The sequence below is a fragment of the Lycorma delicatula genome, chromosome 4, assembly GCF_047948215.1.
Source record: "Lycorma delicatula isolate Av1 chromosome 4, ASM4794821v1, whole genome shotgun sequence".
NCBI lineage: Eukaryota > Metazoa > Arthropoda > Insecta > Hemiptera > Fulgoridae > Lycorma > Lycorma delicatula.
In genome coordinates this window covers 203509092-203534461 of record NC_134458.1, presented here as the reverse complement: position 1 = coordinate 203534461, position 25370 = coordinate 203509092, and the positions used below count along the sequence as shown (strand labels likewise).

Genomic DNA, 25370 nt, shown 5'->3' with positions numbered 1-25370 from the left:
GTGTTGGCAATTACTAAATTATACTTCGTGCAAAATTCTATAAGTCGGTCCCCTCTTTCATTCCTTTTGCCCAGCCCGTATTCAACCACTATATTTCCTTCCTTGCCTTTTCCAATGCTTGCATTCCAATCTCCAACTATTATTAAATTTTCATCTCCTTTTACGTGTTTAATTGCTTCATCAATCTCTTCGTATACACACTCTACCTCATCATCATCATGGGCGCTTGTAGGCATATAGACGTTAACAATCGTTGTCGGTTTAGGTTTTGATTTTATCCTTATTACAATGATTCTATCGCTATGCGTTTTGAAATACTCCACTCTCCTCCCTATCTTCTTGTTCATCACGAAACCTACTCCTGCCTGCCCATTATTTGACGCTGAGTTAATTACTCTAAAATCACCTGACCAAAAGTCGCCTTCCTCTTCCCACCGAACCTCACTAATTCCTACTATATCCACATTTGTCCTACCCATTTTCCTTTTTAAATTTTCTAGCCTACCAACCTTTTTCAAGCTTCTAACATTCCACGCTCCGACTCGTAGAATGTTATTTTTTAATTTTCTGGTGACCCCTTCCTTAGTAGTCCCCACCCGGAGATCCGAACGGGGGACTATTTTACCAAGGAAGGCGCCTCCATTATTGCTATGTGAAAATGCAGAGAGCCACATTTTCTTGGAAAAAAAGCAGCTGTAGTTTTCCATTGCTTTCAGCTGCGCAGTATTCAGAGGGCTGAGTGATGTTGATACGGCCGTTTAAGTCGTCCTGACTCACGCCCCTAACAACTACTGAAAGAGCTGCTGCCCTCTTTCAGGAATCATTCCTTAGTCTGGCTCTCAACAGATACCTCTCCGATATGGTTGCACCTTCGGTCCAGCTACTCTGTATCCCTGAGCACTCAAGCCCCCTCACCAACGGCAAGGTCTCATGATTCATAGAGGAGGCAAAATCATGTAAAAATTTTTAAATATATAAAAACAATTAACTATTCAAATTGGTACACACAAATATATATATATATATATATATATATACATGCTCGGTTGTTAGTAAACACATAGAATGAAAATGAGTAAATTCAGCTTTTGCTGTAATGGAAAAGTTAAGATACATAAAAACGATTTTTAAATTACAAATTTCTGAATCTAACATTGTTTGTACTGTAATCAAACCTTATGATAAATAGACCTCTATTTTCTTTTCGTATGCGATGTCTTTCAAGATCTTTCAATATATTATAATACTCGTATTTAATTTATTGTTCAATAATACATAATATCGATTCATTCTTTTTATTGATTTTTCAACAATAACAAGCAAACATGTATATTTACATAAACGGCCGCGTGACTAATGCAATAATAATTCCAGGAAATCGATTTTATTTTTAGCTATTATTAAACAGGTCCTGCTGATTATTGATGTGGAAGCTAATTTTGGATCAACAATTACATGACACCGCATAAGAAGGAAAAGAAAAAGGAACTTCTTATACGAAGCATGAGATGAACCCATCACAGATCCAAAAGAAAAATATAAAATAAATTTTTTTTATATTACAATCGATCAAGCACTAAATGCTAGATTTGAATAACTTAGTAATCATAGTAACTATTTTCAGTTCTTATATAATATATATGATTTAAAAACCATGTCCAAAGAAATGCTACTTAAAACACTAAGAATTTAGAATTTATTTTAACTGATGGTTTTTTTTTTGTTTGGGGGCGAAAAACACCTGTGTATTATCATCGCCCGAAATTTTCTTTAATAAAAAGGTAAAATAACTCTAAAATAATAAAACTTATAAGGTTTAAAATTAATATAAATTATATAATAAAAATTTATTAAAACAAAAGTCAAAAAAGTGAAATAAAACTCAAAACTAATATCGCAGATGGAGTCTTTAAAATATAAAAGTTAAAATAATAGAAAATAAGAAACTATATAAAACTTACCTAATTCCAATAGGTTGTGCAAAAGGCTCCCTTCTCAGATAATAAAATTAAAGACATAGAACCAAAAAAATCAAAATTGAAAGTAAAGGAAAAAAATTCAAAAACTTTTCTACCATAAAAATATATATGATAATATTAAAGTTTTTGCAATAACCTGGTACTATGCAAAAACAGAAACATCCGGTTCAAAATTTTGTTATTATTGTACAAGATACCACGGATTTTTCTGGGTAGATTAAATTAAGATGCAGTCTATGAGAATGTGGTGCACAGTCATGCAGCAGTTGCATCATGTGCATAGGGGTGCGTGTCCTCCTGACATTAGGTACTCGTGTGTGATCCTCGTATGTCTTATCCGTAATCGGCAGAGGACTACTACCTCACGATGAGTTTTTCTGCAAGAGGAGTTCCATGGCAACACTGAATCTTTAATCTGTCAGAGTTTATTATTGACGGTAGTCGCCCAGTCACTGTGCCATCTTGCTCTCAGTGATTGTTTTACATGATTAATAAAACCAAAGGTAGTAACTCAGGTGGTGAAAGGAGGTTGAATACACGCTTCTTTGGTAGCATAATCTGCTTGTTCATTACCTGGAATCCCTACATGGCTAGGGACCCAGCAAAAACTTATTTCTGTGTTGCGATTGCTCAACTCAGCGATTGCATTGTAAATTTCAATGATGACAGGATGTTTGGAATAAAAGTTTTCTAACGCCTGGAGAGCACTACACGAGTCACTGCAAATAAGAATGTTTCTATATTTAGGGTTAATGGTATTAAGAGCCTTATTTATAGCGAGTAGTTCAGCAGTGAACACACTCGTAATACCGGGTAGGCCAAACATGTAAGTCCTTTTATTGACAACAAAAGCACAACCAATGGTATCGTCTTGCTTTGATCCATCAGTGATGGTGATTCTGATGATGTAAATGGGGTAGAATTAGCAGAGGAAATTTCAGCAGTATCTGCACTTTTGGGCAAAAAGAAAGCCTAAGCAATGTACTGAGCTTATTACAAAGTTAAATTTTGCCCCAAACCTTACCATTGCTTTAAGAATATTGTTAATGATACCAATAACTGTAGCAAGTGACAAAAGGAGTTTCTCTAAGTTAAAATTAATTAAGAACTTTTTACGTTCGACTACTACACAAAATCATCTTAAGGGTTTGCTGATCAAGTAAATTTAAAAGATGTAATAAAAAAGGTTTGCAGAACTGAGTGAGAAAAAATTTTTTTTTGCGATTTTAGTGTAGTTGATGTTACATTGTTTTATTTTCAAAATAACGGCATTTTGATTGTTGTGCAATAATACACATTTTTAAAACCATTTAAAAATGTAAAAAAAATATATGGTTATCAGTTTGTGGCTAGGTACAGATATTTCGTAATTAATTTCTACTGTTTTGTACTGTTTGATTATCAATATTATGTTGTTACATTTTTATTTCTAAATATATCCTTTTTTTAATTTAAATAAAACGATTTGATTTTTATTGAAAAAAATATATATATAATATTATTAAGGTGGCAATTATCTTTTTGTCTGGGGCGACATAATCACTAGAGCGGGTGTTGCTCCCTTCATCAATCAAAGCATGGCTAAGAAGGACCATTGGTAAAAACAGGTTAGCTATGTTAAGCATTCACCGATTGCAATTAGTTGAAGCTGTAGTTACAACAATTTGCATCTAATCCTAACGAACTATTCTTATAAAATTAACTTTTTTTTTTTTTTAATAGATATTTTATTCTTCCATTTGTTATTGTGTATTATTGCATAACATCTCCCCTCATGTACTATCCTTCACCCATGAAAGAAGTTCAATTCAGAAAGCTGCTTCCCCTTCTGTTTTGAACGGGATATGCCCCTGAAGATAAGTCTTATCTCAATATTTCTGCACTAGGTTGTTTATTTAAATATAACTTATCAGTACTGAGGAATAATATGAATCTTAAAAAGATTAATTTCAGTAAAATAATTATGAAAAAGGTAATTTAAAACTTAATTCTGAAACTCTACATTCTATTTGCTATCTCAATACATACAGTAGAATTGGTTGTAGCTATATATGTGGTTAATCAATGCTGGATTTGAATTCTTTTTGAATATCTAACTTCTTAATATTCTAGTAGAATAAGTTGGAACAGCTCACAGAACAAAGCATAAAGAAATTAATTTTGATTTTAAAATACTTAAAAAAAAAGATTCCTGATAGTAAACAGTTAGGTTATAAACTTTTCCCCTTATTCTCTTTTTACTTTGTTCAATTCTGGTTATTCAAGTGAATTAAGTTGAAAATATGCATACCATGGGTTCAATTCCCAACAAGTTTGTATAAAATATGTAAAGCAGTTAGTTTTACCATTATTTTTATTATTTCTAATTACTATTCCTTTTATGCTGTATTATCAGAGAATCTAATAAATTCTTTTTTTCATTTACTTATACATTGTGGTAAAGTAAATTTAAAAAAATATTATTTAGGGTTTAATAGTATATATCACGCTGGAGAAGGCTACCAGGATAAATTAAACATGGTACTTTATATCTTTCTAAAATGCATTTGAGGTACAGTAGAAGTACTGGAATTGTTCTATGAAGTATGTTATTAGGAGTATATCGTAGGACCAAATATGATTTGGATAAAGGAAAAGTATAAGGGAAAGAATTACTGTAGATAGTAACTAATTACAGTTTTTTTCAATATAAAGTGTGTTTTATTAAATAAAATGAATGATTATCATAGTACTTTCTGTATTTTACAAATTTATATTCTAAAACAATACAATATATAAATATGTTATACTTTGTATAATTAATTATAACTATATACTGTACTAGGAAACAGGAATAATCATATTTTTATATAAAATAAAATTTGCAAGAATTAACAAAACAGACAAAAATAATATTATTATACATAAGATTGAAACTACATTATAAGAAGACTATATATAAAAATAACAACAAAGATTTTTTTTAAACAAAATACATCTTTCATTAAATGATAGGTATTGGTTTTAGATATAAAAAAATAAATTAACTTGCATATTAAAATTATATTATGATAATTCAAAACCAGTATTGCTTGTTATCGCATATCTTAATTTTTCTCTTAATGTACTCTTATGTTGATAATTTGGTAACTTTAATAAATTAAAACAGGTTGAAGAAGTTGGTAACCTATGTTGTGGATCCTTTTTTCTAATTGTAAAAAATCCTCTAATTACACTTCCTAGAAACAAGAAAATTAAATATGAATAAAAATATTTTAAGTCTGTAAATATAGTACACTGTATTATATTAAAATTATGAATTCTAATAATAATAGTTTTACATAAATGAAATGTTATAAGTAGATTTTTTATTCTTATGGTAAATAATAATATATTATATATCAAATTTTTATAAACTAAATTAATAAGTATTTAATAAGTAAAAAGAGAAATTATAAGCCAAAAAAATTAAATGTGATTACAGTCCATATTTTATTAAAATACATAATGTAATGTTAAGGTAACATTACAATGTTAAGGTGTAATATTACACATAAAAACATTACCACAAAATAATTCAAAAATCAAAGGTATTGAAAATTATTTTTATACATTTTTCACATACATTATTCACAACCAATCACCACTCATTTACAACTTGAAATACATGTGATTTCAATGGTGCAATATAAATCAAGTTTATCACACTTTGTTTACTGTGTTTTTTAGAATGGAATAGAAGAGTAGGGCAGTTGTTTGTTGTATATATTTAAATCAAAGAGGAAAAAATTCTCTTGTTTTTTCTAAAAACTTTTATATATTGTATGGAAGGAACCAATACAACTTGTGCTTTCTCATATGGTTCTGAATTTTGAATGGCAAGTTGTTTGTATATGTGTCCATGGCAGAAAATAAGTTAAGCTGGCAATGTAATAAGTACAGTAATATAGTACTTATTGACTACTCAATTACATTCACTTTAATTATTGTCACAGTGCATGCCAATATAATCTGTAATTGATATAAAAACTAAATGTAAATAATAAATATTAAAAACCAAAATAAAAAAAATTAAAATAATTGACCTATAGTACTGACCTATAGTATCACCAATGTCATCATCATCAGCCACTTCAACGCAACGTATTGAAAATGGAGGTTCAAGATGAGCAAAACCAAGTAAGGGAGGCTTTGAACAACTTGTAACAAACTGTAATAAATAAACATTAAATGTTTTATTTGATAACCAGATATTAAATTTATTTCCTGCTAAGACTGAAAAAATTTGTAACCGTTCATTTTTTTACAATAAATTTTCTGAGTTTTCCTAATGTAAATGTGTTCCAAGAATAATCAAGAAACTAAAAACTGTTTGCCCATAGTTACTGTACAGGTCATTCTCTCTTCCCAATTTTACAGTTGGTCTGTCTTTGTTTACAGTTGGTTTGTCTTCTTATAGTTCTGAGTCGCATACCTTATTACATATTTTCGTTGTTAAAATGAACCCAATTGTGTAAAATACCACTCACTAATTTCGAATAACATAGTGGTATTTGATTCTTAAATGCTCAAGAAGTGAGACCTGCTGAAATTTATCAATTAATACAGATTTACGGTAATATGGTAATGAATGTGAAAAACTGGGATGAGAAATTTAATACTGGACAAATAAACATCTATTATGATCAATCAAGAGTCCCGTAACTTTTGATGGAATTAATAATACATTTCCCCAAATGTTTATTTTTCTTTGTTTGGTGAAATTATTAAAACATCTGAGCTAGAGCAAAATTTGGATGATGGGTTTCACAGTAACTGACTAATCAAAAGAAGAATCACACAGTCTACAAAAACTACAAAAATCAAAAGACTACAAAAGAAGAATACAAAATCAAAAGAAGAATCATTGTTATTAATATTATTCATTGTATAGACATATCAAATAGATGATAATTTTAGATTGCTTCTGGTAATAAAACCTGAGTGTTTAATTTCATCCAAAGAGTATCCAGTCACTTGAATGGTAATCCTTATTCTCCCAAAATTATGAAAATTCTAACAAAATCTTTCAAATTCAAAACTTACAGTAATTATTTTCTAGGAAGGTAAGTTTCTTTTAGTGGAATTCATCTCAAAATATATTACAACAAATGCCTACTGGTAATTGTAAGGCACTTTAAAGGCTATGGCAAAACATTCCAAATCAGAAACATCAAAAACTTTATCAATGCATTATTTCCTAAATTTTTGTTAAAATAAAATAAAAACAAGTTTACTAGATAGAACCAGTACTATTTTGAACGCATACAACATACTAGTTACTGAGCTTCATTCAGCCAATAGAATTATTACAGCTGTGTTACAGTGGAAAATTAAATATAATAAAAAAGCCTTCCATATGTTTTATTTATATTCTTTTAAAAATTTATAATTCATAAATTTTATCTAATTATAAGAATTAACATTTTTTACTTTGCAAATTTATTATTTTCTTATTTTATATTAGGCTACAATATGTTATACTGAGTGCATCATACACAGATTTGTTATGTAGTTGTATACATTTTTAGATTTTTAAAATATGAAATTTAAACATATAAATCTTTTAAATAATATGGAATTGATTTTTGTACTTTTCACTTTTTTTTTTGTGCGAGTGTAAACACCAATGTATGTCAAATGTTAATGTATTATATTTTTGCAGAGTGTCTGCAGAAATTACAGAAGCTAATTAAAAATTCTTTTCAGATTACCAGACAATAAAAGTGGAATTACAGATATAACAACGAACAAAGATTTATTTTTTAAAACTTTAAAAATTAGTTTTAAGTCTTACACAAGTTTTAAATAATAGATATTCTTTTACTGTGTAGTAAATATTAATAAATAAATGGTCATCATGGTCCAATAATTCCTCTCTGGTATGTTCAAAATTAGGAGTGCCAGTTGTTAATGCTCCACAATGTGTATAGAACCTTTTCATGTAGTAAAATTTCTTTGCTTTTCACCATGATGTTCATGGTGTTCAGCACATTCTCTCTGTACACCAGATATTCGTACCTACAGTATATGTCTACATCTTTCAATGCATTATTCAAATTTCATTATTGAACCACAATATTCAGTATTTATCTCTTCTACACTTCACTCATCCAACTCGCATTTACTTGTCAACAGATTGAACAGTGTCTTGTCATGTTATCAATCACCACAGCAACTTTGCTTTCTATCTCAATAGTGTAATCACAAATTTTATTCATGTTATCCATCAACTGTAATATCTGACAATCTTTTTTCCCTGCTAACCAATTATTAAAATCACCCTGCTGCTGTAATACTTCAATGAATAATTTTTTCTGTTTGTCTGTACATGTCAAAAACACATTTCTTTGACATGACAAACAATCTCTTAATATTTCACCATTTATCCAGTCTCAAAATTTTCTGGTTTGTTTGAATGATTGATAAGGGCATTCAATCTACTTTCTTGAATGAATATACTTGATTTCCAGATAGAATTTTGCAACTTTTTTTCATGGAGACTATTCCAAACAAAACCAAGTTTTTTACCATTCTTCTCGAAATTTTTTATTACAGCTTGTTATGAATTTTTATATTTGAGTAATCTAACTACATTGTAGCCTTTAAACCCATTTTTTTTCACTATTTTTTTTTCTATATAATCAATATGCATTAATGAATTTAATGCTATCAGGTACTAAAGAAAAAAGATCATTCACATGGACAGATGATGACAGTGGCATCATGCAACTTCTCATGCAAAATGTTGTTTTGGCATTGGTTATTAACTGCAATATGGCCACTGGGCTGAACATGTTAATGCATGTAAAACAAAATATAACTTGCAGAACACACCATACAGGTACGCAGTGAGTGAATAAATAAAAAATACTAAATAAAAGGGTAAAAAAATGCAAAATAAATTAATGCAAAATAAGTAGTATAAAAACCTTGGGTTCAAGCACAATTTCTTTCTCAAAAAGTAATGATTCTTCTTTTTGTGCTTGAACCCAAGGGTAAGTTTTCCAGGATGAACACGTGTTTCTAGTTAAATTTATATGCTGAAATAGTGGATTTATTGAAAAATATATAGTAAAACACAAGTTTGAGATGCCTCCAAAGTTACAACAAAGAACCAATAATCAAATTGTGCTTGAACCCGAGGGTCTCTTTTCACAGGTCTATTCGAATACATTAAAGAATGGCTACTTTCAATGATGAATGTGTGTTCACAATTAATTTACATGTTGAAACAGTTGGTTTACTGAAAAATTTACAGTAAAACATATGTTTAATAAGGTGTTTTATTCATTGCAAAGTTTGATGCTGTAAAGGGGATTTCCCCATCACTATTACTATAGACTGCTGCTGACGTAATGGGAAATCCCGTTTCTCATAACATGACGTGGTGTCAATCATTCTTTAAATGAAATATTAATTACTTGTTATATATTGGTTTAGATAGATACAAGAGTATTGATCTTTGATCTCTATTTAGTATCAATCATTAGCTTTATATCATTAAAAATTAAAAAAAAATGAAATTATTAATTATTATTAAATTAAATAATCTGCAACCTTTAACCTATTACTATTGCTTTATCACTGTGCCCGTCAATGGAGAGTATGTAACTACATTATCGTACATTAATAAACAATACACAATTGTATTAGGCTTAAAATTCTCTTCTGCTACAACTTTAATTTTTAAATCAATTCCACCCACCTTTACTGATTCATTTTGTTGCGAGCAATCAATCACATATAAAGGATATTCGTTTTTATAATCAGAAAATGTATATGGTGTATCTACATTTTTATAGTATGCTTTTTGAAAATTAATAAACATCCTATACATTAACATTAAAAAATATTAATAAATATTTATCATTACATCATTACATTAATATTTTTCACATTACAAGAATCAAATTCTGATGCGTTCTTCATAGCGTTATCTTTCCTATCGGTTTGAAAACATACAATAACAAAGCGTGGTTTATCTATTAAAAACAAAGTTGTCACGTTCCATGTAAAAGAATTCGTTTGAGGAATCACTGTATTTTCATGAAGATCCCATGCTCCAAACACCATATACACATCTTTATTTTGATCTTTCATCTTAGCTAGTTCCAATTTATATTCAAGCACGACTTTTAAATATGGAACAACTTGTACGATGTCTGTTAATTCTATCTTAGATTTATGATTGCGAACCGTAGCATGCATCATTTTTATATCACTATCAAACTGCCTCAACACTAACTCCTGTTTATTGTTTATGATTATTTTTTTAAATCTTCAGCAAAACCTAACAACATTGATAACGGTATGCATAAATTAAAAGTACCATTCTCATCTAAATCGACTTTATTTTTTCCACTGATCCATCCGGCTATTTCAGCAGATAGTAGTAGCAGAGTTTGTTACTGAAAGAACGTTTTTCATAACCGCTGTTACGCCTACATTTCTTACCAACACTAGTTCTTGCTCATTGATAAGATATCATATATCCTGAAATAAAAAGGAAAGAGCAAAATTAACTAATACTGAAGTAGTAGATTTTTTCCATTGGCTCTAACGAGTTTACCAAAAACAATCAGATAACTTTCATCCGAAACAGTATCTGGTTGATTTATAGGGATTTTAATCTCCTTTTCAGTTTTATTAGCTAATGAATAATGATTGTGGAGTTGATTATATGTTAGGGATTCACCTGAATGTGCTACTTTATTGACTGTTAAACAATTCATTTTATACAATCTATATATGAAAATTTAATTTTTTATTTCAATAACGTATTGGTACTTTTAAGTATCCCACCAACGATTTCAAATCCTAGAGATTTTAATATTTCTACGCTTTCTTTTGTCAATATGAAATGTTTTTTTTTGATAATGAAACGTTTTAATTTCTTCTTCTTCACTTTCAAATTCAAGCGGCATATCTAAAGAGCAAAAAATAAAAATTAAATTACAATAGTTTATTTAGATTCTTTCAATACCAACATCATGTTTACTCATTCTTTGTGCAGATTTAATAAATTATCATTTTCATCGGTCAATGATATAACTAAATCGTAAATTTCTCTCACATCGGTAGAAATTCAATAATGGATATTCTACAATCATCTCACCTGAGTCTGCACTCAACAGAAACTCATAAAATATGATCTTGGTCTTCATTCTTAAAACTACCCGAAATAATATTATATTTTACGCGTATTGCATTTACAGGAGCAATATTTATTACTTTATCTGAAAAATGTGTGAAGAATATTTGGTTTGATAATTCTCGAACCATAACCCAACAAACTGCCGATGCTGTAATCTGAATCTGAAAAATCTATCCATACAGTGCTTTTAATTTCGCATTGTAACATATTTATGTTTGCTGGAAGTGAAATGGTTTTTTAATTTTTTTCATTTCATTCTGTATATATTCACTGATATATTCTATTTCACAACTACCCGTCAGTATTGATATATAATTTTTCTTTGTAAATACATAATTATTATTTTCATCATTTTTAACATCCTTATCGAATGCATAACAATTTATTCTTTTTATTCTCTTCCACATTCAGTCATTTTAATACCAATTTGTATTGGCCTTTTGAAAAATTGATAATTGGAGAAAACAATTTCCTAATAGTTGAACTGTTACCGTCAATCAATAATAGACATGACATATCCATATAGAAAATACAAAATTCAAAAACATATAATTTATTCACAAAAACTCTAAACATAATAGATTGTAAATTACATCATCGTCGGCTTGATATCTAGTATAATTGTACATTACATTAGATATCCCGAAATAATTCATCAATTCTGGAGGAGGATGAGCATCACCTATGCTATCAAAATAATCTACATTTTTATCGATTTTAGAGAAACAAACCCAATGCGTACCACGACCGTTTGAAATGTCTAAATTAATTACACATTCATTTTTCCTAATATTTTTGGGTAAAGCGTCCAGCATAAAATACCTTTAAAATGTGTAATTTTCAACTGTATCACATACTCAATCAATTCATGATCATATAAAGCACGTTTTGGTATTGAATCGATTATTTTTTTTTAAAGCAACCATAGCAGTACTGCTACAACCTTTCTTTAATTTTAATCATCCACCACTTTTCTTAAGTCTCACTCTACTGCCAAATTTAGATTTAAGTTTCATTCGTTATTTACTGCATAGGCGGCTGCTCTTTCAGTCAAACTGCTGTCGGATGCAATTACACGTTCCCAAGCTTATTCAGCAAGCGCTTTTATCAGCTTGAGCTCTCATTTTATTATCTGAATATTTTGAATAAGCTATATCATGCAGTTTACATGCATCATCCAATTTATTAACACCTTTATCACCACGTTTTAATCGCATATCTAATTTTGTTCCTGGTCCACAATAATTATAACCTGGGATATGTGCTTCAAATGGTAATAAATCTACAACTTTATTCCCTATAGAACCGATAAAACCGCGTCCTTTCTTCTTATTTTTTTTTACCTTCATATCTATATATAAAAAAAATGTATTTTCATTCACATACATTATTGATATAAAAATCTAAATGATTATTTAATGTATCTAAGTTTGCTCGCTCAGATTCGAGCGAGCAAACTTATTTCAAATATTTTATATAAAACAATTTTTTTTTAAATAAAGCAATTTTTAATAATTTTTTATAAACATAATGTACTGGTAATAATTTTAATTGTTTCATCTTTATTAAGATGAAACATATTTCATATACAAAAAAAACATATTGAAAGATATTTTATCCAAAATATTTCAGATAAATCAAAAAATATAATAAATTTATTTATAAAAACAGATTATTTCGCGTTTAATTAAACCAAACCGGTTGAATTATAAAATACACTGTTTTATGAAGTACTTTTAATTTTGTCTTTTCATTTTTGTGAATCATTCCGCAACCATAGATTTAATTTCATTTTCTAAATGTGCCCTGATGTTAGCAGTTATGAGATCTTCTGTAATGTGACCAGTTAATTTATCATTTATATATATTGTAATTTGTGTTTTAAGCGATTCTAATGCATCTTTCATAAACCGTAAAGTTACATCTGCAACCTTCTGTTTTTCATCCTCTACATAATTTTTTTATGGAGGCATCATAGTATAATATCGCTTGATTTAGTCCTAACTAAATGAGAAAACTATTCCAGGAGGCCCATGTTTTCCTGTTCCTTGATGACCTAATCTTAATTGTGATATTTCTATATATAACAAAATAATAATTAAAAAGAAATATTCTATTCATCAATTTCAACATCTTTCAATTCTTTAATTATGGATATCATTTCATTGGAAACACTCTTGTTTCCAGTGCTATATTCACCCACAAGAGTGTTCAATCTAGCTATCAATTCGGTTGGATCATCCCAATATAAATAGACTGGATTGTAATTAAATTGTGCATGCAGTAGTCCGCTACAGCTAAAAGATGTGGATGGCGTTTTATATGGTGAAACAGATCTATCTGTTCTTTTTGGCAGAAAAAGCTTTCTGATTATTTCATTATATTTAAAAAATTTATTTGTTTTTATAGTACCGGCATCTGTCAAGTGCGCATCAGTACATTTCAACATTTCACCATAAGTTTGCATATCTGCTGTGCAAACTTTTTTCATGTCTGGATTTTTATAAATTAACAACTCTAAAAGACCTGGTGTAGTCGAATAGATTACATCTCGCAAATGAATTTTATCATCTATAAATTCAATAATATTACTCAAAGTGCTCGTATCTGTATTTTTATCATACTTTACACCATACACATGATCCATTGATATTTTTGGGCCTGTTTTTAACATTTATAAATATGGATGGATAGCTTCTCTATATTCTTCACTTGTAATTGTTTCTTGCATTTCAGAAACTTGTGTAAATGGAGTGTCTGGCAGAATATCTATATACTTTGTAAATTTAAGCGGTTCTTCACCTTCATATGCAGATTGAGTTGGTTCATATGGTAATATTGTTTTTTTCAGATAACAATGTTCAAGAGGCCATATCTTCTTCATCGTAATCATTATCTGAAACTTCTAAATCTTGCTCCAACAAGCTATGTTGGAGCAAACCTGTCAATCTATTACCCAATTCGCATCCTACTCTATCTATATCAATTTCACCATCCATTGGAGGGGGAAGAGGTGGTTCTGATTTATCAATTTTTATCTTTATTAGGATCTATTATTTTGAAATAAAGAATCTTCTTTGGCTAAACCCATAATGAAAGCCGCATGTTTACATTTAAAATCTTTATTCAATTTATCAATTTCTATCATTTGTTTCTCCTTCTTATACACTGTCTCTTAGATTAAAAAAAAAAAGAAGAATTCAAACTAATAGTCTTTGTGAAAATGTTCAACGCAGCCAACAAAATGTTTATATAAAGTAATTTTTTAACAATAAACAGCAATCTCTGAATGTATTTCATCAAATTTCATGAATAAGAATGAAATCCCACATGCAGGAATTTCCACGTTTGAGATATGACAACATTTTCAGGGTTAGACTCTTTAATGTAAATGTTCAACGCTAAACGCAATATTACATTCAATATAGTAATGCTGTGTTCAATCGATGATGGTAAATTTATCAATACCGTTTCTATAACAACCTTTATTTTTATCAGTCTTTATTGATAACTGGAAAACCATACCGATTCGTGTTCCAAAAATGATCGCATAGAGATTTAAAATCATCAAACGACATGTCAATGTTTACGTTGTCATCGTAAATGTGTTGTAAATTTAAACTGTCTTGTCTGAACAGTATTAGAAAATTGCAATTGTCTTGTATCAGTTGTTTTGGTAATTCAGAATATGTTAGCACTAAATAAAAATAATCAATTTTATTGTGTCGACCTATTGCAAAATAAGCATTGATATTACCCTGTTTTTCTTTGATTATATCATCAAAAATCATTATTGAATGTGGTCTGATCGCTTCCGGTTGTGGAACCTGATCATTTTCACTATATTCATTGTAACTAAATTCTGGATTTAACATCATCAAATTCGTTAGCATTCTATATAGAGATTGATGAAGGATTTTGAAAAAACGTTCAAGTTCTGAAAACGTACTCCGTTTGGTTGAACTAAAAGATTAAAGACGATATTTGTTTTACCATTGATGGACCACATACAACACATCTAATAGTGTCTGGTAAGAGGGATCCATGTCTACTTCATTTTCTGTTGTACTTCCTTCATATCTCTCTAATTATAAAAAAAAAATATATTTAAACTAATAAATTATTAAAGAGTTAAACTTATATCAATTCCAGTGACTATATAAAATTTAAGATTAATTTTTGATAAATCATCGTGAAATTCTTTTCTAAATGTCTCTATATCCTCTATATCATACAAATAATATTTATCTAAAACAGTGATGCTTTTATAATGATTGTGATAATCTATCCTCAAATATTGCTTTACAATCATTATCTAAATCTTTAATAATATAATACAACAAATCAAGTGCAGATTTAATTTTAGATTGTACCTCTATTTGACTGTACTCAACTTTATCTAAAAATTGTGAATATTCAAACTCAAATGTTGAAGGAATATAATCATACTTATCGCTTATAAAAACCATATACTCATCATTACTTTTAAAATAATAATCTTCACCGATAATTTTATTATTTTTAAGCTTCATCTCTCACTGTATTTAAAATATCAAATGATTTTTCAAATATACTATTGATATTTATTCGCAACTTCTATAATCGAGTATTAATAACAGTAAAAAGTAAAAATAACATTATCTATTATATAATTGATTAAAAATTTAATCAATAAACCATTGATCTTTTCCCGAGGTTGATATGATATATCAACTTTAGTAATTGGAAGTGAACAATAAGGCTGTTTTGACAAATCATCATAAAGATCATCTGTTTCTACACAAGATTCATCTATTACAACATAATCGCTAAAATCATCACCATGAACAATTATTTTTATATGCAATTCATCACCATGAACAATTATTTTTATATGCAATTCATCCCAATGAAAATATTTATCAATATCATTCACAAATTTTTCAATACAATCTTTAATTTCCCGTTTTATTAGTTTGTTAGATGTGTAAAATTAATATTTTATATTCATATTTCTTTCAGGCTTAAATTCAGATTTTATACTACTACCAAAAAGTCCCATAGTATTATTATCATCTAGATATGTACAGAAAATATATATTATCAATAATGTATTTGTTTTCACAGTGAATTTAACAATAAAGAAAACTGATGTTAAACAACATTACTCAAATCTATCCGTGAATTGTAACTTTTATTGAATCCTAGCCCCATTTTACATACGCCTTGTTGTTTTTTCATCTGAGTATTTTCTCAATTTGATATACATCATTGTGTTTAGTTTTTTGTAGTTTGTGTTAACAAAAACATCCTTTTATGAGTTCATTTCTACTATTGCTTATTTCATATGTAACAGGCCGTGATTCAGCATGAACTGCATGAATTTTAAATATTTTATGTATTTTAAATATTTCATTAGTCCATTTTGGTAAATAACCCTTTTCAAATACTTTTTTATGTTTGCTTATCCAAATGTAATTGCCAACATTAAATTTAATTTTTACAATACCTTTTTTCTTATCATATTTTTTGTTTAGATTTGCAAGCACTTGCGATTCGTTCGTCTTATTTACATCTTTGGTTTAAATTTTTTTGCTGAATATATTGTATCATTATACTCGTCAATGAGGGCTTGCAGTATATCAATCCACTTGTAGCTTCTCTGTTCTGTAAATTTAGTCCACATTTTAGGTCCTATTGAAGTGTTCAATTATGGCTGCTTTTTTATCTGAATATGAGGAATAATGATTTATATTGAATTGTTTCAACAGGATTTTCACTTGTGGATTATAAAATTCCTTTCCCTAATCTGTTTGAAAATGTTTCATCTTATGCTTTTCAAATATTGGTTGCAAAGCGGACGCAACCTCTTTACCCGTCTTATTCTTTAACGGTATAGCATATGCAAATTTAGTAAAACAATCAAGAACAGTCAATAAATATTTATAACCCTTATTGGTTTGAGAATAAGGTATCATTTCAACTATATCTGCTTGGTACACGTCAAACAAACCTTTGATTTCAGTCTTTCTAGTTGGATAATTTTGTCTGACTAGCTTGTGTAATTCTTTCGCTAATCAGCTTTAATTGACACTATGTTCTATAATTGAAAAAAAAAAACAAGGTAATAAAAAATGTATTACATCAACTCGAACAACCATAACTTTAGACATTATTTCATTGGCTAGAATTCAGGTCGATGAGATATACTGTAATAGTTATTTAGACTGACTCACTTTTACGTTCTTCTTTTACTGTTGCCGCGATTTGCAACTTATTAAAAGTTTTTTCATATAACATATCTAACTTTTGAAATGTACCAGAAATTAGTAAAATCGAATTTATTTTTATTACCTTTTGTACTATATTTTTGGCTAGTCGGAATTCCAACTAGCCAAAGTTTCTGAATAAAAATCGATTAATTCAAAAGCTGAAGTCAGAATTCCGACTGCAGCTTTTCTATTATAAAATTCAATTAAATCACCAAAGATACCCTATGAATCTTTGATCTGTTCATAACACACATCTATAACTCATTTGTATGTATATAAATAAAACAATAATTTTTAACATCAATAAAATGTTGATTTTAAATATTGTTACTTTTATATATAGAATAATAAAAATGTCTAATATTTTTGATAAATTGAATAGTTTAAATTATTTGAAGGTGAATCAACAATATAATGTTGAAAAAATGGAATTTAAAAACATCAAAAATGTTGAATCGATTATTGCATCAATTGAAGGTTTCAGGAAAATATTTTTACAATGATTTAATGATCTTTCACTATCAGATTTGAATGAAATTAATAATTCTAAAGAAGTTTATGTAATACATAAAGGGTTAAAAAAATTGAAGAATGGTCATAGTTATCATGATGTAGAGTTTAAACGTGGTATTGATGATACATGTTAAGTCATACGTACACAGTTTAGATATGTAATGTATTTGTTGTTTTGTAATAAATGTTGATTTCGCATAATTACGTTGCAGTTTAAAAAAATAATAATATGATATAGTTGTAGTATTTGTAATGAAACTAAACTAATATATATTTAAAAAACTAGTCTAATTAAAGAAATAGATAGCGTTAATAAAATGGATGTAGACTATTTTTTTTTCTTCATCATATATTCATAGATTTCTTTATGACCATATGGATGTGTATCAATGAGGTTTTTTAACACAAATCTTTTATCATCATACAGAGAGAGAACTTTTTTTACACTGATCGATCAAGTAAATTTGATGATTAAAAATGATGTAATAATTTTCATGTTGAATATGAAACGTTTCTATTGAATAAACAATCTTTATATAGAATGTGATCTAAAATGATCAAACTATGATCTTTATAGAATATACAAGAACCCTTTTTAATTCCCTTGGCTGTCTTTTTTTATGTTGTAAACGATATTCATTTTTTCCCCATAGTGAGGAATACATTTTAGCTGTTAACCCAACAAATTCATAGATTGATTCCCCCTTCATTTCATCCTTTAAACAACCTATATCATATTTACTATTTGTAAAAACATTTGGATTATTGTAACCAAGTTTTATTATATTTCTCAAATAAATTAGAATTCTTTTTTATTTTTTCATCTTTCAGTATAATTGCGTATAATAACGAATCTGTATCTCATTAGCAATTTTATGTTTTCATGATCAAACCTAGGTAAAAAGTGATTGTAAAGATAATCATACATGATTAATTTTGCTAAATCTGTTACTGTTAAACCTACATAAATGGGTTTATTTAAGTATATATTTTTCTTTAACATTGATATTCCAACCACATCCTTTCCGTAAATATAATATTTTACTCTTGGACTAGCGTTTAATTTTTTAAACTTAGATTCACCATTGATCAAACACATATCGATTTGCTTTCTTACATTTTCAAGTCTTTCCATAAACATTGTTTATTAATAACTTATAAACTTTTTTCAATCTCATCTTTAGTACTAAATCATGAATGAAAAGGTTTCTCAACATAATCTTTCAACCATGGAGATTGATTAAAACAAACTGCTTTATGTATCTTTAACAACACCACCCAGTTAATTTTAATGTTCTGTAATGTAGAACGTATTTGTTTCTATCTTCTAAAGCACAATAATTTTTTACATGCTACTCATTTTACAACAGAGAGAAACGAAGAAGTCATACTACTGGGAATGGAGTTTTTCTCTGGTGCGAGTGGGTAATCTTTATGCATTTCATGTAAGTGTTTGGGATATGCTAAATCAACTTCTTCTAAATTATAACCCATTTTGGCATCATCTTTCACATCATCCACATGGTTTACGAACAAATATTCAAGTTCGTTTTCATCACACCATCTGAATCTGTCTACTTCTAACAGTTCCATCATACAGTGTCCGTAAAGAGATCGAACATCATAATATTTAATTAATTTTATTGGTTTATCTTTATCATAAATTTCTTTATCAGCCTTCTCATCCAAAACAGCACGATAATACAGATCATTAGACTTAACATAATGATTGGGAATCATTGACACACCACTGCGAATGCCCTTTTCAAAAAACAAATACATATATAGATCTGTAACGAGTTCTAATTGAACTTTTGTAGTTTTAAAAGCGGCTGACCATGATAAATGTGGAGCAGATATATAATGACATGGATCTAAATTATTTATTTTGATCATTTTATTACGAAAACTTTCAAATACATCAGCCAACAACATGACATCCAATTTCTTGTAAAAATCATGGTATTCACCGAGCATGTTGATTTTAAAACAATTCCAAATGTTTTGTGCACACCTATAATCAGATTCAGAGATGTGTTGTCGCTTTAAATCATCATAAAACACTTCAATGGGTGGTAATTATGTTTCATTGAAAACAGATGCTGATTTAATATATGTATATGGATAAACATCTTTTTGTTGAATTAACAACTTTAACATATCTATTTTTTTAATTTTATTTTCATGATAATAATTTTTTATGTGGTTTTGAAACTAAAAAAGCTGTTTTAAATTTATATGCTATCTCTGACTGCTTGACAATTTACGACAGCTATAAAATAAACTTTTTACTTTTTCATGGCTGTAAGATAGAAATTTATATGAATCTATAAATCAATATTTTATTCTTGCAAGAAATTTCAAATTTATCTTTCAATGCATCCATCACCAATACAATGTAATGTGAGTTGTAACCATGTAAATTATGAAATACTACTGGAATAAATGTTATGGAGTTTACAATTTAAATTGCAATTTTTATGTGCTGGACCAATAAATTTACCACCAGTAATGAGAATGATGTCTTACACGATTCTCATCCCCATTAAATTCATCACCACATATAACACACACATTTAGTGTCATTTTTAAATCTTTCTTGATTTTCTGTGGTCATAGTAAATAAACCCTTTTCTAGTTGTTAATTCCTTTTCGAAATACTCATATTTTCATATAAATCAATAAGAAACTTCTCAACAATTTTTCATCATCTGTTGAAGCTCTGAATAATTCTGACTCTACAACATAACAGTTTTCATCTATTATAACATAGAGATATCCAGACGGTTTATGGTTTATGAGTATCGGTTTTTGTTGGACAACTACTAGTAGCCAGTTCAAGATTTGCAATATGATAAGAATGATAAACGATTCAAAATCTGCGTATATAACAAAAGGAACGTGTAAGGTTGAAGAATAATCTTTATATGATACAATATTACCACGTCTATGTTTCTACCTCTCCGATCCATTTGTTTGGCATTCTAATTCTCTGAACCTTTCCTTGCTTACTATCTTCAATATGTATTTCAAGTATTTTTTTCACTTCTATTTCACTACTCCAAGATTTAAAACAATACAAACAATAGGGACAGTATTCACATTTTCTATCAATTTTACTTAAACCACCCAACAGATAAAACCATTATATTTATTTCCCATATGAATTAGTGTCTAATGACTGATTTAGTTCAACATCAATAAATAATAACAACCAAATCACAATTTTTCCATTATTATTATTCGCATGTTTTACATATACATTATTAGAATTAAATGATTTCTTACAGCGTTCGATTTCAAAACACAACACATTTACAGCAATATCTGGGTTCTGAGCTTCAAATTTATTAATATCTTTCACACAAACTGGATAAGTTATTCCTTTCATAAATGATTAAATGATTTTCACATTTTTTATTTAATGAAATCAATAATTGTTTCTACTTTGAGGGAATAGGTGATCTAGAATACACCACAAGAAACATTTTTCATCATAATTTTTTATATTTATTACAGCATGTTTCGCAAATAAAGCTTTCGGTAATGGAATATACTTTTTGTTTCCTCCATAAAGGGAATTGAATTCTGATACAGAAATATGCAACCTCAATATTTTATTCATGACCCAACCCTGCTTCCCATTTGAATAAATCTTCCGAAAGATTAGTTAATTTTTTCATAAGCTTCTAAATACTGTTCGTTTAAATTGGTTTGATTTTCACAAATGTTAAGAGCATAGCGAGTGCTACTATGTAAATTGACTTCACCGAAACTATAATGATTATCTACACATTTCTTCACCTCAATAACAATATAATATTTAATATTGTTTCATTTATATTTTCTGCTTGGGATTTTATAGCACTAAATAAATACCTTCGCATTCACAGACATTAAAAATTCATTAACATATCTATATGATTTTTGTCACTAACATTTCATGATTGTTTTAATAAAGAACCAACTAATGCTTGTTTTTTATTTTGAATTTCAATATACAACAAAAAATCAGAAACAGAAATGTATTTTCCAGTTTGTGTTTTAATTCAAAATACTGTTCAATTATATCTTGAAAAGCACTATCAATAGACAATATATTGTTAACAGAAAGTTGTTTTTTCCCAATTTGAAATCTTTAAAAATCTTTCTTGGAGAAGCCTTGAAAATAATTGTGTTTATATATTCACAGTTTAATTTAATATTAATTTCATTGAAAGAGCACTTCTTATATAAACATTCAACATCAGTTTATATGTCATCTAAAAATATAATTAAATCGTATTCGTTAGATAAATTTTTATAACAAAATACTATATTATTGAGGTCAGACGGGTTTTAGAATCTTTTGATAATTTAAGTCGTTTAAATTTCATACATTTTGCTTTCTAATTAACGTTTAAATATTGCTGTTAACATTCAATGATGATTGTTTGATGCAGAACCTTATCATAGTTTTTCTTAAATCTATAATATGAAGGAGTAGATTTACTGACAAATTGATAGTGAGAAGTAGGTTTGAAGTGAATTGACATATGTGAATTTCGCTCTCGCGATCATCTCGAGAACGGTGGGATGCATGGGACTAGGACCTATCGTTCCAGGAAGTAGGTAATTACCCTTTCAAAATTCTGTTAAAAATGCTCTAGAATGCACCGTTTTTGAGATATGCCCTTTTTTATAATGTGAACACATATTCATCATTGAAAGTAGCCATTCTTTAATGTATTCGAATAAACCCGTGAAAAGAGACCCTTGGGTTCAAGCACAATTTGATTATTGGTTCTTTGTTGTAATTTTGGAGGCATCTCAAACCCATGTTTTACCATATATTTTTCAGTAAATCCACTCTTTCAGCATATTAATTTAACTGGAAACACGTGTTCATCCAGGAAAACTTACCCTTGGCTTCAAGCACAAAAATAATCATTACTTTCAGAGAAAGAAATTGTGCTTGAACCCGAGGTTTTTATACTACTAATGCCTATTCAACATCACAATTTTATTTAAATGGACAATAAATATATGAAATTTAGAACATTTTAAAACAAAGTTGGGGAGAGAGAACTGCTGTAATGAAATGCCTATGTGATGATGAAAGTCATGTAAAAACAATTTGAATGATCAGTGGTTTGAAATTTTCATAGAGTAAAACAAGACAGTGAAATTATCTCCTATGCTGTTATCATAATGGATGGGATATACATGAAAAAGAACAGAAACATACAGATAAAAAGTATGTTATTTATGCATATATAAATAATGAAAAAATTTGAAAGAAGAAGCAGTTGGAGGAAATGATATGGCCATGTAACAGGATGAGATGAAAACAACTGGAAGACTATAAATATGATTTTAGAACACCGTGATGTTGAGAGAAGTCTAGGTAGAGTAATGGATGAGGAGGAAAATGTGAAGAGGATTGGCGAACACTGTGACCCAGGAAAAATAATACGATCAGACAAGAATTTATAGATGTACAGTAAATATCTTATAAAATTATACTAACCTTCAAAAACAATTTGCGTTCTTCTTCAGAAAAATCTTTAAGTAATATATCCCATAACCATAATACGACTTTATGTGAGTCATGAAAACCACCATAATATTGTGTATGCCTTCTTAAATCAACCAGATCAAGAGGTACATTATCACCTGATATTAATCTCTGTAATTCAGGGGTCGAAAATAATGCTAACCAATCAATATTAATAATTGATCTGAAACCTCGTATAAAAGCAGCTGTTTGATCTTTAATTTGTGTGTGCATTCTAAAATGAGCCATTAAATGAATGTAATTAATCCTGAAAAAATAGAAAATAAAATAAATATACTCATGTTTTAGAAGCCACAATAAAGGTATGAATGTTTGCTACATTCTTTCACTTGAAAAATTGTTTGCTTTAATCAAAAATAGTAAAACTGTTTTATATCATAATAAATAATTATATAACAATAATAATAATAATATTAATAATAAATAACTGAATAGCTTACTAGAGTAACAAAACTAAACTTATTGATTGAGAGATACTTATTTTGATGTATCTCTCAGATGGATACCATCTGGAGCTTGATTCCCAGTTAATTATAACATATAAAAAAGAATTACAACTTACACTATTAATGCAGTAATAAGTAATATAAAAAAGAAGTAAAGATAAAGTATCTTTCAAATACTAGGAGTTGTCAATTTCAAGATTTGAAGTTTTGCATTACTACACAAACTTAAATTCTCCAGTCAAACTATTTGATCATTCATCAAAATTGAGATTTGATAAATGTAATGTTTTCTTAATTATTTTTTTTTAATTTTGTACTTATTAGATTACCTGCCATATTACATAATTTCTTATTTGATTGATCAATTTGTTTTATCAATGTACATGTTGTAGGTGAATTGAAAGATCAGGCTTATTGGAATGTGCCTGGCTAATTGGGAATTATGAATATAATCTAACCAACCTTAACCTACACTCACTAGTAGCCTAACTAGTGAACAAAGTGAGCGTAGGTTAAGTTTGGTTAGATTATAATTACAAGCAATAATGTAAATATATTATACTTCATTTTCAAATTATCTGGGCGCATTGCAATAAGACTGATTTTTCATTTTGCTTATGACTTATACACCATTAAAATAATTGCATTTTATTTTGTGGAATCACTTGACTGCTTTGACTTTTTATTTTTAAACACAATAAAACTGTAAACAAATTGATGCGCTGTGTCATTTCTTTAAATGTCATCAAATTGTGATTTTTGTCTATTTTAATCTATTGCATAAACCATACCTCATATGTGTTTTGCTGTACTCAATACATATTTTGACATCCATTATATGCTGCTCTATTAGGTCTTGTTTTTTAACTTTTCTCTATTCGGCTAAATACAGTATTGTAGAGAAAAGTTTCTCCTTTATATTTAACATTTCTAAATGCAGAAATTCTCCTGAAATATCCCTTTTTAGCATTTCGTTTGAATCCACTATCTACTTAGTCAGCTGTTCCAATTTTTTCTTTCTGTATAGTGGTTGTACTAAAGAAATCTTTCTAATTAATTAAGAATATATTATATTCAATTAATACCAAAGCAGATGAATTTACTGGACCAAATTCTTTTCAAAATTTAGCCACCTGTTACCCATTTAAATTCTAAATTCAAAACAGCATACACATTGTCTAATGCCGCACAGTTTGGCATTAAAGCTTTTGACTTATGTGAGTCTTCTTCAGGCTATACATGGTCTTTCATTGTTTATACTGGCGAAGATATGCAATTAGATAGTAATCTTATAACACCTAAATCAAACAAATCAGAATCAGTAGTTCTTAATCTTCTTAAACCCCTGCTTAGGAAAGGCTTTGTTGTATGGATGGAAAATTTGTAAAATAGCACTAAATTAGCTAAATTATTAAAATCCAATAAAACTGATTGTGTTGGGACACTGAA

At 28.4% G+C, this 25370-nt stretch overlaps 1 protein-coding gene across 4 annotated transcripts in view; it reads right to left on the bottom strand.

Annotated features, from left to right (window-relative positions):
- Positions 1-4693: 4693 nt before the first annotated feature.
- Positions 4694-25370, bottom strand: part of LOC142324227 (ubiquitin-protein ligase E3B) — a 90349-nt gene continuing 69672 nt past the window's right edge. For 3 of the 4 annotated variants that reach the window (XM_075365055.1, XM_075365054.1, XM_075365056.1), the window contains exons 16-18: positions 23428-23722; positions 6057-6168; positions 4694-5197 (exon numbers count right to left, since the gene is read on the bottom strand). In XM_075365055.1, coding sequence (XP_075221170.1) covers positions 5025-5197; positions 6057-6168; positions 23428-23722 — 580 coding nt within the window. In that variant the 3' untranslated portion in view covers positions 4694-5024. Of the gene's footprint in view, positions 5198-6056; positions 6169-10707; positions 10927-23427; positions 23723-25370 lie in introns of those variants that run through there. The other variant, XM_075365057.1, reaches the window with a different exon arrangement.